Source organism: Sardina pilchardus, chromosome 13 (assembly GCF_963854185.1).
Source record: "Sardina pilchardus chromosome 13, fSarPil1.1, whole genome shotgun sequence".
Taxonomy (NCBI): domain Eukaryota; kingdom Metazoa; phylum Chordata; class Actinopteri; order Clupeiformes; family Clupeidae; genus Sardina; species Sardina pilchardus.
In genome coordinates, this window is record NC_085006.1 from 15,301,367 (window position 1) to 15,317,037 (window position 15,671).

The following is a 15,671-nucleotide window of genomic DNA, read 5'->3' on the forward strand; positions in this document are numbered from 1 at the left end:
TTTGTTTGGTTTGTCTTAAATTGAAGTGGTCCGGAATATCACTCGGCACACAGGAAAACCAAGGATACTGAAACTGCACAAGGAAAGGGAAATCTGAGTTTGGGCAGGTTGTTTTTAAAAGTTGTCTGACAAATTTCAAGTACCATCAATGGTACATTGGACATCTACGCTGCACTAGTTTCATATTTCTGTTAATATTGCTCACTGGCAAGGAAGTTGGTCTTTTGCTCGGTTGAACAGTACCTAAACCTTTTAATATTTCTGAAAGTGGATGTGAATTAGACCCCGAAGCCATTTGTTTTGAGAATAACGGCTGGCTGATGAAGTTATTGGCTGGCTAGCCGGCTCAGCCAAAACCTAAATGGCTGCTGCAGCCGCCAATTTTTTTATGGCTGATAATGGCTTAAAGGGATATTCCGCCATTTTTGGAAATACGCTCATTTTCCACCTCCCCTCGAGCAAAACAATCGATATTTACCTTGTTCCCGTTCATCCAGCCATTCTGTGAGTCTGGCGATACAACTTTTAGCTTCAGCCTAGCGTAGATCATTGAATCGGATTAGACCATTAGCTTCTCGCCTGCTAGCTTCATGTTTAAAAGTGACTAAGATTTCTGGTAATTTTCTCATTTAAAACGTGTCTCCTCTCAAGTTAGAAAGTGCAATAAGACCAACTGAAAATTAAACCTGGCGTTTTTCTAGGCTGATTTGACATGGAACTACACTCTCATCTGGCGTAATAATCAAGGCAACTTGCACACTACTGGCACTACTACTGCTTGTTGTCTATGGGGACTATTTTCAGATGCTGCGTACGATATCACTACGCCTATGGTACGTTTGCAAGTTGCCTCGATTCTTACGCCAGATGAGAGTGTAGTTCCATGTCAAATCAGCCTAGAAAAACGCCAGGTTTCATTTTCAGTTGGTCTTATTGCACTTTCTAACTTGAGAGGAGACACGTTTTAAATGGGAAAATTACCAGAAATCTTAGTCACTTTTAAACATGAAGCTAGCAGGCGAGAAGCTAATGGTCTAATCCGATTCAATGATCTATGCTAGGCTGAAGCTAAAAGTTGTATCGCCAGACTCACAGAATGGCTGGATGAACGAGAACAAGGTAAATATCGATTGTTTTGCTCGAGGGGAGGTGGAAAATGAGCGTATTTCCAAAAATGGCGGAATATCCCTTTAAGTTGCCTCTTCATGTCTACAGATGTCTATGTTGTACTAGATCTCAATACACAATGTTATTACATCATTTTTAACAAAGCTCTGCACATTTCACTTGACTTCAATGTAGACTGAAGCATGCATTGTGAACTAGCGCAGCAATTTCCACGAGCGTCCAGCTGCTGGACGCCTCTCGCAATTTCTGGAGATGGTGAAATGCTGCAGTCGCAGTAATATCGCGTGCTGTAAATCTGTCCGCTCCAGAATACGTTTCATATCATCAATCTTTGGTTTTGATGTTTGTGCAACCGGGTCCTGAAGATTTTCAAGTCCGAGTAGAACTTCGTAGGAATTAGGAAAGTATATGAAAAGCGAGATCAAAATAAGGCTACCGGTGGCTTTCTTTCCCCCATTTCATCTCAGCGCGAGAAAGCAAAAACATTGCAGAACTTTTAATTGGCCGACAACTCACTGAGTCCTGTGTATCGTAGCAACGAGCACAAGACTCATGTGGTGAATCCAGTGGGAAAACCTTGTGTATCATTTATTTTTCGTACCCTCTATGTGATATAATTGCTTTTAGATGCAACAGTCTAAGTCTAAGTTTGGCTCAGCCAAAGTTTATCAGATAGCGGCTCAATTTGGCTTACAAAATTATTGGCTGGCGGCGGCTGAAATTCTAAATGGCGCAAATGGCGGCGCGTGGCGGCGGCTTCGGGGTCTAATGTGAATAACAACTTTTAAAAATGGTCTGCTACAAGATGATTCCAGCATGTTTTAGAATTTCTACTTGGCATGGATTTAAAACATAAATATCTATTAGATACTGTTGTTTATTTCTGGAAATGCATTGCTCATTTTTCTATGGAGTTGAGCAAGTCACGTCTATAATGTGGAGTCGTGACCAACACAAATTCTTCAAGGACTCTTACTTTGAAAAACCAACCGGATGCCTCTTATTAAATAAAACCATGCCACAAGCAGGATTGGTCGAGAAATGCTCATCGGTCACCCATCTGTTAGTCCAGACATCCAATGAAATTGCACTTTGTGCTTAAAGGAAGCACGATTCGTTGACTAGGTTCAAGTTTGTTGGTAAAATCATCATAGGCTATTTAAACAACGCCTTCTTTCCTCTTCAGAACAAGCAAGATGTTCTAACTCCGGAAATCTAAGAGGCTGATTTTCATACGGCAGTATGCATGCGCATGGAGGCAGCTGTCAACATTTCAGTAACCACATCGAGGAATGCATTATTAATTTACGGGTTAAGTCACGTGCATTTCCATATTGTATTTATCACTGCAGGCAATAAGCCTGTAGATTTAGTTGTAGACTAATAACACTCGTCTTCTCTGTTGACACCCTCAAAAAGGGATGCACTTTCCGTTAGCTCGCTAGCCAGCTTTTGTAATGGTTTTATCCCGGTAATGAGTATATTAGGACGGCAAGAACGACGTTAGGGATGGAGGGTCTCTCCTTGTTGTTTTAGCAATTGTTTTAATTGTACAGACTGTTCATTTTCAGAAACAATATGGCTAACATTTAGCTAAGTTACATCAGTGTCCCAAATTGTTACTTGGTTTCTAATGATGAATAATTTATTGGAATACAATGCCGCATGATCAGTGTGTCAGTGTTTTACTCTTTAAATGAACTGGAAGAATAGTGTTGTTTAAGCTGCTAGGGAGGTGACATATGCCACAAACAAAGCCATTATTTGACAACTGCGCCCTTTGAAGTGCCACGATGGATTCTTTTTTGGATTTCGAAGAATGTATCAAAGATTCACCACATTTCAGGTAAAGCTCGTATTTAACGTTTTGTCCAAATAGAGGCGTCGTGTTACCACGTTAGAGACCAACAGTGATTGCATTGCATGATATAATTTCTTTCACAGGGCCTCTCTGGATCAATGTGAGAGTGATGTAGCGGAATTGGAGAGCCGAGTTGGAAAGGTAAGACGTGCCGGCGATTAAGTTTGAGTCATCGGCGAGACTTTTATCTCCAGGGCTACTTGTTGTGTTAACCATGCAGCAGCCATATTTTCATCTGTCTTCCCCAGGTGATGAAGATGTGTACTAAGATGGTGGAGGCAGGCCAAGCATACAACAACTCCAATCAGCTGTTCCTGGCTGCATTGGCAGAGTTTTCCTTGTATCACAAGCGAGACAATGTCGTTATGGTAAGTTCGATGCACTGTTGAAATTATCCAGCTATGGCTTAAATGTTACTTTTTTGCAGAAAACAATTCTTGCCCCACCATTAGAGAGCTTGGTGGTCCCTGTTTACCAATCATACAATTTAACCTGTCTGGGTATGGGATACCACTGATGAGCCTCCTGGAGGTGTTGTGGGCCTAATTCAGTGAAACACAAGTGTCTGATTGATAACCCCAGTGAAAAATTCTTGAAGGCTGCTCCGTTGGTGATGTTTGGCCTCAAAGGTTGATTTGTTTGAAAGTAACATCTTTCCTGTGTACTGTATGTAAACAAACAACAGGGTAAGAATGGAACATCCTCCTCATATATTTCCTCATATACTTCAACCACCAGACACACACAAATGACCACTTCTGCAAGTTCATGTTAGTGCATTGTATTTATCAACTATTGCCACCATCACTCAGTTCTCTCAAAAGTGGTTATCAAATGCAGCAGCTGCTTGCAAATAAGCTGATTAATGAATAAAAATGATATTTTCTTACCTATTGTTGGGGCTCTGATCCATGCAGTGTTGCTTGAACCCTGAAAGGGTTGGTCAAAGGCCTTGGTTAAAGGCCACAACCACTTCTACCCATCATTTTATTGATCAGAGACATGTCTTGTATCATTCATCAATTTGAAAGGCCAGTGTAATGACCAAAAAGGTTGTTTGTTGCCTGCAGCAACACCATGCCATAGAGGGTTAAGCACATTCTACATTAACAGGCTCTTCCTGTCAGTCAGTGAAATCCATCCTTTTTCAGTGTGAAGTGTGTAAATGTGTGTGTTATGTGTGTGGGCCTGCACCAAATTCACCTGACCCAGCCTCATACTGTATTCCCTTTTTTCCTAACAGAACTGCCTGCGCCAGTTCACTCAGGGGCTACAAGAGATGATGCAGTTTCATACGGTAAGCACCACAAAAGGCTGTATCTACGGCTGAAAACCTGTTTCAGTCTGCACAATTTCTGTTGCTACAGACCAAGGGTACAGTTGTAAATTGTGGGTATAATTATGTTCTTCTGCCTCCACACACAAGCTGCTCTTATCTTACCAGTATGTGTTATTATCAGCTATGTGAGCCATCCCATTTCAAGCATAATTTTGATGTAATTATCTGTGTCTTTAAGTCACTGAAGTTCTCTGATAATGCATCATCCTTCAATTTTTTCCTGATTTCTACATTGTGACCACTTCTGAATTGGGGCAACTTGGTGAAAACATACGCAAGGACAACTGAAGTGAATTAAAGAAAAAGTTGAAGTTATTTTTCTATGAGCCATCTGGTAGTTTGTAGGGGTACTCACTCAATCCCGCTGTCATCAGCTTCAGAATACAATGTTCTATCTAGCTCTTCAGAATAGTTAAATTAATTTTCAGTGAACAAATATGATCACATGGTTTTGTGTGTTCACACTGTGTGCATTTGTTTCATGTCAAGAAGAAAGGGGAAATTACATGTTTATAATGCCAATATGACATGGTGCATTTCCCTTTCACAGATGCTATTTGACCAGACCCAGAGAGCCATCACCCAGCAGCTCACCAATCTGCTCTCACAGTGAGTCCTACACACACACACACACACACACACACACACACACACACACACTGATACACTGATACAAGCATTACGTAAACACACACACCACATATTCATCACACATCTCTGCCACTGTTTAAGCCAGATAGATGTATTTTGTATGAATGTACACAATTATGCCTGCCATGCTGTAGCTTATGCATGAATGTCTTTTTTTATTTGCAACATTTATTAGTTATTCTGTACCCAATAATTTCATCATATACAGTTTTCCCATTCTACAGTTCAACCATTTGCAATGCTATTATGTTTACTGCTATTTATTTACTGCATAACAATCCATATGTGCCCGTCTCCAGGTTCATGCCTCAGATAAAAGACACCCGAAGGGAATTTGTGCGGATCGGGGAGGACCTTGAGACGGCTGCCGCGAAGAACGCCCAGATCTCCCGCCACAAAACCACTGAGGCTGAGAGGGCCAGCCACCTACTGATAGCAACACGCAAGTGTTATCAGCACTTTGCCCTGGACTACTGTTTGCAGGTACTAACCGTGTTAGAAATGACAGTGTATTTAAAGCGGCTCTCGAAAGTGACCTGCTCTTCATTGCTATAGATTGTGGGCTCTAATTTAAACGTTGGTCGAAGTGCAAAGTCAGTCAATGAGCAAAGTGTGTGATGAATAAACTTAAGGCCTATTGTGGCATGAGAGAACTTTGAGTCGACCCACTGATGTTTGTGCTTTCGATCTTGCTCTTGGTATTGAATAAGCAAATGGATTTTGTGTGGTTATCAAATTAGAGTTAGTTTAGTTAGACTTGAGACCTTAATTAGGGCCTTGTGGCCAGCAGATCTGTGTAGCAGTTGCTATATCATTCTTCCGTAATTGAGAGGTTGATTTGGCTATGTGTTGTGCTAAAATACTCTGTGTGAATGTGTTGTGCTGAAATCCTATACTTGTCTACACTACCATATTTGATGTAGATGGCTCCTGAATTAACCAATTCCAACAATTAGATAATGTCACCCAAAGAACATACGGCATTTTAGTGTAATTAGTTCAGTCCGGTTCACAGAATATTTCAGCCAGCCGTCTATCTGTTGTACTATGTGTGTGGTGTCTGAACACCAACATCTGTGTTTCCGTGTGCTGACTCAGACTAACCTGAGATATCCTGGAGCAGAAGGACAACTTTGTTTACACAAGGAGTGAGCAAACTGGGAGGAAAGGAAGGGGGGGTGGGACTCCACTTAGAGTTCAACCAGTAGGCCTTGGTGTGGTCACTAGCATATGGCCATGTTCAACTCTGTCCCCTTCAAGCGTTTGAATTGTATTAATTATTTATATCTAAAACACTGATCTCTGTTAGCTCACTGGGGATTTGTTTACAGATTACAAAAACTGCTCCGGATTTTTCAAAATTACCTCTTAACTTCTGCACGGAGGCTCAATTTGTGCTTAAACTGCTTACAAATAAACAAACACTGATAATCCCTCTTCTCTTTGATCTAGTTTCCTAAAACGAGCATTCTACTGTTTAGCTCATTTGATTTCTATTTTGTCTTGCAGCTGAACAACTTTAAAGTCCAACAGAAGCTGGACATCTTAAACTCGGTGAGTGTCTAAAGCTCTCTTCCTCCTTCCTGTTGAGAGGCCTGGCTGAATGGCTGGTTACGGAGGCGGCCCTGGCTGGCACCGGCTCCTTTGGCAGCGCCCCAAGCAGACAGCTGGGGATTAGGAGTCTGCGGGGCTGTTGCGCTATTAGTGCGAAGTAGCAAGTCCCACTGGGAGGCCCTTGCACGGATGATGCCATGGCTGAGCAGAGAGACGCCCAGAGGCTTAAGCGGCCTGTAATGATTAGTCTGTGTGTGTGTGTGTGTGTGTGTGTGTGTGTGTGTGTGTGTGTGTGTGTGTGTGTGTGTGTGTGTGTGTGTGTGTGTGTGTGTGTGTGTGTGTGTGTGTGTGTGTGTGTGTGTGTGTGTGTGTGTGTGTGTTCAGGTCTTCTCCTACTTCCACGCCCAGTACACCTTCTTTCACCAAGGCTACGACTTGTTAAGAGACTTGGAGCCCACCATGAAGACTATGGCCACACAGGTGTGTGTGTGCACTCCTGGTCTCTTGTGTTTGACACCCTTTTCCAGTGGACCTCGTATGGGCTTATGTTTTGGCATATTTACTGCCAGTCTTTGGCTTGTTGTCTGTATTGGATGCAGCAACTGACGCTTGGATTGTGGTCAACAATTCCCAATGAAATTATCTTCAGTAGAAAGTATTTTTGTTGTTCTATTCTATGCTATTCTATTCTATTGATAACTTTATAACTGCCTGTTAGAAGTGGTATTTGATACAAACCAGAAATTCAACATGGAATAAAAGTCAGATATACACTATTGGTTTTCTCATCTCTAACATGTGAGTGAATCCCATTCCATGTCTCTTTAGCTTGCTCAATTTTCCACGGATTGCTCATCTAAGCGAAAAGATCTGGAGAACACGCATCTTCTTGTCCAGCAACGAGTAAGGATCTGCAGCTCTGAGTATCAACTCTGAATATACACTCAACTCAAAAGCACAACTTGTTTCAATGACTTTCAAGCATGTGAAACAAGGCCTTTTCAAAGTAGAGTTGAGATTTTGCAATGTACAGTAGCAGGTGGCTAAAAAGGACCTACATGGTTTATGTATTCTGCTGTTATTGCTATTAAAAAACATATTTACATTTACATTTATTCATTTGGAAGACGCCTTTATCCAATTCGACTTACAGCAATAGCTTGACATCGCCACTTTAAACATCATACCCGATGTTCCTTCAGGTTTAGTCTTGTTCTGCTTGCGTCCACCTGACTGGTCCTCTCTTGTCTAGGATGCCTCTGGGGAGCCTGTCATTGCCTGCACGCCAGCAGATGGTGGAACTATACAAGGATACCTCTTTAAGCGCTCACGCAGGAAGAACAAGACATGGAAGAGGTCAGAAGAGGAAATACTGATTTCATATGTTTATCAGTTCTGTTATTTATGACATTTATGGGTTTTCATAACATCGATTCAAGTCATTGAAGGATTTGATGAATAGATGAATTTCAAGCAAAACTGAACGTTACTTTAAACAACCGACGTTTAAAATGGTTGTTTTGCATTTGTTGATATCCAATATATCATGAATAAATGTTGTTGTCTTCCTGTAGATGCTGGTTCTCCACTGAAAACAACCAGCTAGTGTACACTAAATCACACAAGGTGGGGGAAGCATGTTCGCCTATCTCTTTAAATTACTTTCAGATTCAGGGATCTGTGAAAGTGCACATATTGCCTACTGAGTCTAAGCTGTAGTTTAGCTGTTGAAGCTGTCAAAGGAGGCACATACAGCATCCATTTTTATTTTTTACACAACTATTAATTAGCTTTTCATATCAGTGTAATATAGCAGGAACTGCACCTTGTGTATCAGTTTAACAAGTTTCACTTGTTTGCATATTGTTAATGTATAAATGTGCTATGTAACCATTTTAAGAACATAAAAGTTCAATATGAAAGTGACCGATGCAGCGCATGTAAAACATGATATTGCCTGCTGGCACTGGAGTTACTCCTCTCTCTGTCTCTGCTGTGCTGCAGGAGAAGCCCACAATGCTGTTTGATGACCTCAGACTGTGCGCCGTGAAGCCGCTGGACAGCATTGACCGGCGCTTTTGTTTCGAGCTGGTGTCAGTTCAGAAGTAAGGACCGGGCCACAGATAATGAGGATCTCCTCCATGAAAAGGAGGGGCTGTTTGGCCAGGAGATGCAGGGAGCGGGGATGAATAAGCATTTTTGGGGTCACAGTGTTGTATCACATTCCACTGTTCTTAAAAGAAGTTGAATAGAATATATAAACAGATATCAACTAACCGTGTAATAATAGTGTAATCACACTGTGTTTTGTGCTCAATCTAAGATTACTTATTTGGATAGCAAAAGCATGCAGTCCAACTCCGTTAGCTCAGTTGTTACAATCAATGCATTCAATTAAGGCAGAGGAGGCTGTAGTGTCCTATACATTTTTGTCCATATGTGAATCAGTTGTCCCCAATTGGCCTTCACTATCTCCCCAGGTGCTGTGCCCTGCAGGCGGACTCGGAGGAGCTGAGGCAGGCCTGGATCAATGCTGTGCAGGGCAGCATAGACATGGCCTACCGCCAGAAGGAGGAGGCGCAGCAGCCCCAGGTAACACTACTCACCCAGGCAGGCAGGCAGGCAGGCAGGCAGGCAGGCACACCCTACATTCACTCCCATGCACCAGCATAGCCTTGCATGGCCTAGCACGGAGGCCCAGGATTGGAGACGCACAGATGTGCTAAAGGCCACCATATGGGATGTAATAGAGATTGGTTCAATGGTCATTAAATATTCATTGGGCTCCTCTGAGGCACATACACATACACCCGGCACCCCACAGAGGTGCAAGCGTCCTGCTACATGCAGAGGTGGAACTAATGTCTTTGTTTACCAAAATATATTAGGAAACAACATCTGAAATAGCCGTGGGGCAATGAGCTTAGAAGATCTGGAAAAGCCACCACATAAGACATTACTGCAGCCTAAACAGTTATAGTAGCATGAAAATAACAAGGACAAGTAAAACTTGTATATCAAGTTTGGTACTCCTTCGTTCACAAGAATGAGGAAAATGTACTAAATATCAAGATTTGTTGTTGATGTTGATGTTGATGTTGTTCTGCCTCCATGTTTAGCCCAAGCAGAACTCCCCTCCGGTGCAGGCTGTGGTCCCCCCACCAGGGCAGCCGCCCCCCAGGCAGGCTGTGCTCGGCGTGGCCCTGCAGGGCCCTGGGAACCAGCGCTGCTGCGACTGTGGAGAGGAGGAGCCTCGCTGGGCCAGCGTCAACCTGGGCATCACCATGTGCATAGAGTGCTCCGGCATCCACAGGTACCTCCTGCAGGGGACACATGAACAACATTTGCATACATTTAGCTGACACTTTTTGCCCAAAGCGAAACTTTTATTTAGCAACTATGGTTTTGGGATACACGCCCCAGGATAGGGAAGAAGTTAGTGGTAGGTGCTAGATTGGGCATGTTCAACTCGGCTCTCATTTTACAGTTCTTGAAACTATGACCTTGATTTCTTTTGTGTGTGCTCCAATTTTCAAACAACATGTTTCTATCTAGACTGATGCACAGTGATTGATGATGGCGACCAATAAAGAGAGATTATAAATAGAGATTCTATGTCTGTCTTGCCCATACTGCTCCCTCAGTACAGGACTGGCTTCTCAGTCCTCAGTTATTCAGTGCTGTTTAATTGACATGTTGCAAACTGTGGATGTTTTCTAGGAGCCTCGGTGTCCACTTGTCCAAAGTCCGATCTCTTACACTGGATTCATGGGACCCAGAACAAATTAAGGTAACAGTAAGAGTTTGGATGTCTGTGTGGATGCAGCTCAGACATATTAAACAGTATTATGATTGACTTCAGTTATCTGTCTCTCTGTCACATTGTGGTAATGATGATGATCTCTTTTCTTGTTCCAGCTACTCTGTATATTAGGGAATGATGTTGTTAATGGCATCTTTGAGGAATGCAGCTCAGAGGATGGCATAAAGAAGCCCACCTCTCACAGCCCACGGTAAGAGCTATCATGCAGAAGGGCTCAATGATATGAGTATCAGTACATATTTATATACACACCTATAAATGTATGTAGAACTGTGTCTTTCCGTCTCTCTGTCTGTGCATGTATTCTTATGTATTTGTCAAGCACTGTTTGTGTTATGTACTGTACTTGTCTCTGGGTATAAATACTGTATGTATGACTTATTGTGAGATCAACTTCAACAGCAATATGACATCCTTAATAGTCTTTGAGGATCTGCTTGTCATGGTAGCAGTGATGGTGGTGTGAATCATATCGCTCTGCCATAGTCTGTGTATTGACGCACTATTTTCTCTTCCAGTCAGGAAAAGGAGACCTGGATCAAAGAGAAGTATGTGGAGAAGAGATTTGTGCGAAAGGCCAATTCTTCTGACCCAGGTGTGTCCCAATACTTCCACAATAGCCACTACATATTAGGGTTGTGTATTGGCACAAATATGAAAATACAATACACTTCATGGTCCAGGGGATTTGATTTGATATACTGAGATATTTAATACTGCAACCAAGCACTGTGACCTTAAGCTACTTCCTGTCTTATGTCTTGTTATTGAAATGGGAGTCATCAAGGACCGTATTGAATGGATTATAACTATTATCAATATACATTGCAAATATTGTAAGCAGACGAAACATAGACATCATAACAAAGAATAACCATTAAGCACCACTTGGACAATTCCCTGATTCACGCACACAACCCTATTCATATTAAGTCGGTTACTTGAGCTGGGCTGCTATCACCGTAGAAACTGTGAGGTGTGAAGGTGGGAGACGGCTCTACCAGGCAGCCCTCCAGGGGGACCTTGTATCCATGGCGGCAGCTCTGGCCCAAGGCGCGGAGGTGAACTGGAGCGACCCACAGCAGGAGGGGAGAACTGCTCTGATTGGTGCATCCATTGGGGTAAGTATCAGGCAGTGATCGAGCTTGATGTGTTCACAATTTTTCAATCACTGTGTCTTTTAGGTGTGTGTGTGTTTGCCTGCAAAATTGTGTGTGAGTGTGTGCATGTGAATCTTGGCATCATTGTGTGTGTATATTTACCAATTTCAAAGATGAATTGTCTGGACTAGTGTCTGTCTGTTTCTTAGTGTGCGTATTGTAATGTATACGCAAAACATGTATTATTATATATAGGTGTGTGTGTGTGTGTGTGTGTGTGTGTGTGTGTGAGAGAGAGCGATATAGTTATATATAAATGATATTCTCTGTATGTATGGACTTGTAGGGTTCCCTTATAGCGTGTGAGTTCCTGCTCCAGAACGGAGCCAATGTAAACCACAGGGACCAGAGGGGCCAGGGGGCTCTTCACGCCGCTGCCATAGGGGGGCACACAGGGTAAGTTTGTCCTCAGGACTCAGGAGTCCTCACTTAAACACAGACTTGTTGCAGAGCAATACTCTGATCCCTGGGCATTATGTGTAAGCAGCCAAGGCTTTTATTCTGTTTGTGTTCATGATAACCCATTCAAATTTAAATGTAGTAAGGGGCATTCACACCAAGAACGATAACTGTAACCGTAACGATAATAGCGTCCACATTGACCACGATAAGCAAAATCTCTCCTTGTGTTAATGAATGTCATTGCTAAAATGTGATGGGTTCTGATTGGCTGTTACATTGTCACTCATATTAACGAGAACAATATTTTTAATATAGTTATCGTTCTTGGTGTGAACGGCCCTTTAGGCTATGATGGGCTAATAAGAAGAGTGTAAATACTATAGAGCAGAGTAAGCATGATATATAGAGCATGATCTCTCATTACATCAATCTGATTTGCATGTATCTGATCCTCAGGCATGTGTGCCTGCTCCTAAAGAGGGGAGCCAATCAGTACGCAGCTGACGAAAAGGGAAATGACCCGCTTAGCATTGCCATGGAGACTGCTCATGCCGACATTGTGACCTTGTGAGTACAACACTGTTTTCCTGTAGAAAAGCTTGAGGAGACCAGGTGTGTGTGTGTGTGTGTGTGTGTGTGTGTGTGTGTGTGTGTGTGTCTGTGTGTGTATTCTCTTTACCTCGCTAGTTCTGCCTAGTGAACAAGCTACAGCAACAACTTTATAAATGTTTCACTAAGAGGGTGTTCCACCATCATCGTTTTGCCTCTGTTTTTGGTGATTTATTTCTTAGAAATTGTGTTTATTTTGACATTTGTGGCTGAGGTTATCCGTCATTGTCTTCTGTTCTGCAGGCTGAGAATGGCCCGTATGAATGAGGAGATGAGAGATTCTGAGGGATTCTTTGGTTCGATTGGTAAGTGTCAAAAAGTGTTACGCTGTTAACTGCAAAGTGATCTTCTTCAGGGCAAAGCAAAAGTGTTATGCTGTTATTGACAACCGGCCAGTAAGCATTTTATTTATTTATTTCAGGGACCATGTAATAAAATACATAAATCCCATAAAGAAAAGAGATGCTTTGTGCCAGATTGTGCCAGGGTTGTGCAGTCCCTGGGACTTGAAGGCTTTGTTTGCACAGACCCTCTGACTTGTGATTGGAATTCCCATCCAGCCCAGAATGAGTGGGACTGTGGGTGTAATTTTATACGGTATATTCCAGTGTGCCAACTTCCTCCAGTTACAGGCCTGCTTACGGGGGGCAATGGAGAAATCAGGTTTATCAGCTAAACCATGTCTGTTTATACAACCTGATATACACAATACATCAGATACTTTAGAGAGTTCATGTTCTAATGTGGTAGCCAAGCTGGAGGACTCATGTTACTAACATGTACATAGAGAGACTACTCTGTCACTAGGCTAGTCTTACAGATGATTCTGTGATGAATCTGAATAAGCCATTTCACTTTTTGTCAAATTCAGAAACTTGCTTTTCAAGGTCCTCTAGCTGTCTATATTGTATGTGTGTTTAAAAGAAACCCTATTGTTTGTACATCCTGTCTGTGAATGGGAAACCGAAATGTGGCCTAGACCCAGCTATGCACTATTCCAGCCAATCAGCATTTAGCATCAGGAGCATAGAATAGAAAGGAGGAATGTAATTTCATTGGCTGCTGAGTTCAAATATCAACAATGTTGTGCCAGAATCATCGACCATGCCTCTGATCGCTTACTGTGGCCCCTCCTCCTTGTTACATTTTGGCTGCCATCATCATATTTAGACCCTATACATTTAATTTGTTAGATCATCATTGTATGTATTTGATGTATTATCTCCATATGTTACAATTTATATATTTTAGGAAAATGATACTGTGGTTACAGCCAAGCAGCATCAAATCATTGTGGCCTTTTGAAGTCCTATTTGGGCACATTTAGGTCTTCTGTAATTGTATACGGTTTTGGGTAATACCTCACCAGATCTTTTCATATATAAAGCACACTTTTGTGTTTTCAGGCGATGATGAAACATTCCAGGACATCTTCAGAGACTTCAGCAACATGGCATCCCACGATCCCGAGAAGCTCTCCCGCAGACAGTTCAGTAAGAGCACAGATGAGGATGTTGAGGGGAATCGACTGACGAGTAATCAACATGTAGAGGAAGATGGAAGAGGCGGAGGAGGAGCAGGAGGAGAGGATACTTAAGATCAAATGATCAGACTTTTAACGTCCAGTGCTCTTAATCCAGCTGCTGCACGCGTCACATCTTGTCTTCATGAGCACTGACTTAATTGGGTCAGTCTGGACAGTATTGATGTTTTTTCTTTTTGTTTATTTTACTTGTTCAGGAAAGATAAACCAGGAAGTGTAGTGTTAGACTAACTACACAGTTCCAAAATAGAGTTACACAAGTTTCAAGTCGGCATTGGCCAGGAGAAAGAAGAAAAGACTATTTCCCATGGGCACATTTAGATTGTTTCTCTTTTCCCAGGAACAGAGTGCACCCACCCCCCTCTTCACTGTACAGTCGATTATTGATTGGTGTTCATGTGAAACGTGAGTTCAGGTTGAAGCAAGGAACCAGGGTAAGTCAGATCATGGTTTTATGGAGAGGATTCATAGTGGAAAAATGACAAAGACGTTAGCCTCAGAAAGCCAAGCTTCTGTCTTGGTAAATGTTGCGCATATATATTACAAGACAACTGGTCAAGAGCTGCAAAATTGACCAGAATGTTTTTATGACTGATACAACCAACCCTACACTTTTAACTTCGGACCTATCTATGCCACATTATAATAGAACAAAACGGTCATAAGTGGGTACACACTTCAGCTAATGACAGTGGATTAGACAGTCCCATCCACACTGTACACTTAGCTGGTGACACTATGAAAATGTATCACTTTATAGATGGGCTGAGGCTGGTATAGATTGAGGTATGGGGCATTATTGGTCAGGAATTTTACATGGGTGTGTGGGGGCAGATGACTCTCAGGTTTGTGTGAAGTGGCAAGAGTGGAAGAGATCTTGTTCAGAAAGCTGTGGCATCTTTTTTTGCTCCCATTTGTTTACTAAGATACTTGGCTACACAGACAATTTACCTTTTTAGTTTAAGGATTGTACAATGTAGGAAATCCGTGCAAATAATGCAGAGTGTAGTAGAGGACTTCACTTCCTGCTTTTAGGTGGACCACTGGCCAGGACTAACTTATTGATCTAAGTTTGGCTTAATGCGCAACAGAGAAAGGGAAAAGTATTACAAATATTTATGTTTTTAAAAATAGTAATGTGTTGTTGTAGGATGGGATGGATTTTAGCAACTTAAACATTAAGTGTGTATGTTAACTAGATGTCTATTATAGTTCTTCTATTTTTGTGTGCTGAATGACAGCATTTGTATTTTAGATTATTTGTCTCTGGTTGACAGCTGTGGAACTGCTCCACCCACTAAAGCCACTAACCTCCCTCATATCATTTCAAATCTCACTGCTTTAAAGGTAAAGAGCATTTATATGTGGAGAACTGTTACTGTGGGTGATGAAAAAATGACATGCACTAAATGGATCATGACAAGAGGCTGCAACAACAAAAAGCATAGCTCTCCATTTTGATAAAAAAAAAAATATATATATATACTACATCTTTAAGGAAAAGTTGAATTGTAACATTGTATAATTGCAATAAAATGTATTTAACAAACTCTTTGATTTATATAAATTATTTACACAATACATTAGAGAGTGTCAAGCAA

General features: G+C 41.8%; 1 protein-coding gene across 1 annotated transcript; it reads left to right on the forward strand.

The window, feature by feature from the left end:
• Positions 1 to 2,263: 2,263 nt before the first annotated feature.
• Positions 2,264 to 14,510, forward strand: zgc:162872 (BAR_ACAPs and ArfGap_ACAP domain-containing protein). The gene is made up of 22 exons (XM_062552289.1): positions 2,264 to 2,974; positions 3,073 to 3,130; positions 3,238 to 3,357; positions 4,233 to 4,286; positions 4,879 to 4,937; positions 5,279 to 5,462; positions 6,489 to 6,533; positions 6,918 to 7,013; positions 7,362 to 7,436; positions 7,786 to 7,889; positions 8,108 to 8,159; positions 8,538 to 8,638; positions 9,014 to 9,125; positions 9,653 to 9,846; positions 10,254 to 10,323; positions 10,452 to 10,546; positions 10,875 to 10,951; positions 11,323 to 11,477; positions 11,803 to 11,912; positions 12,375 to 12,485; positions 12,771 to 12,832; positions 13,934 to 14,510. The coding sequence occupies exons 1-22, from the start codon at positions 2,922 to 2,924 to the stop codon at positions 14,122 to 14,124; spliced, it is 2,178 nt and encodes a 725-aa protein (XP_062408273.1). The 5' UTR covers positions 2,264 to 2,921; the 3' UTR covers positions 14,125 to 14,510.
• The last annotated feature ends 1,161 nt before the right edge of the window (positions 14,511 to 15,671 follow it).

Bases quoted from the DNA above. Each gene is read 5' to 3' on its own strand.
- zgc:162872 (XM_062552289.1), top strand. From the start codon at position 2,922: ATGGATTCTTTTTTGGATTTCGAAGAATGTATCAAAGATTCACCACAT. The intron at 4,938-5,278 runs GTGAGTCCTACA...GCCCGTCTCCAG, and splicing joins CTCACCAATCTGCTCTCACA to GTTCATGCCTCAGATAAAAG. The intron at 9,847-10,253 runs GTACCTCCTGCA...GATGTTTTCTAG, and splicing joins GAGTGCTCCGGCATCCACAG to GAGCCTCGGTGTCCACTTGT.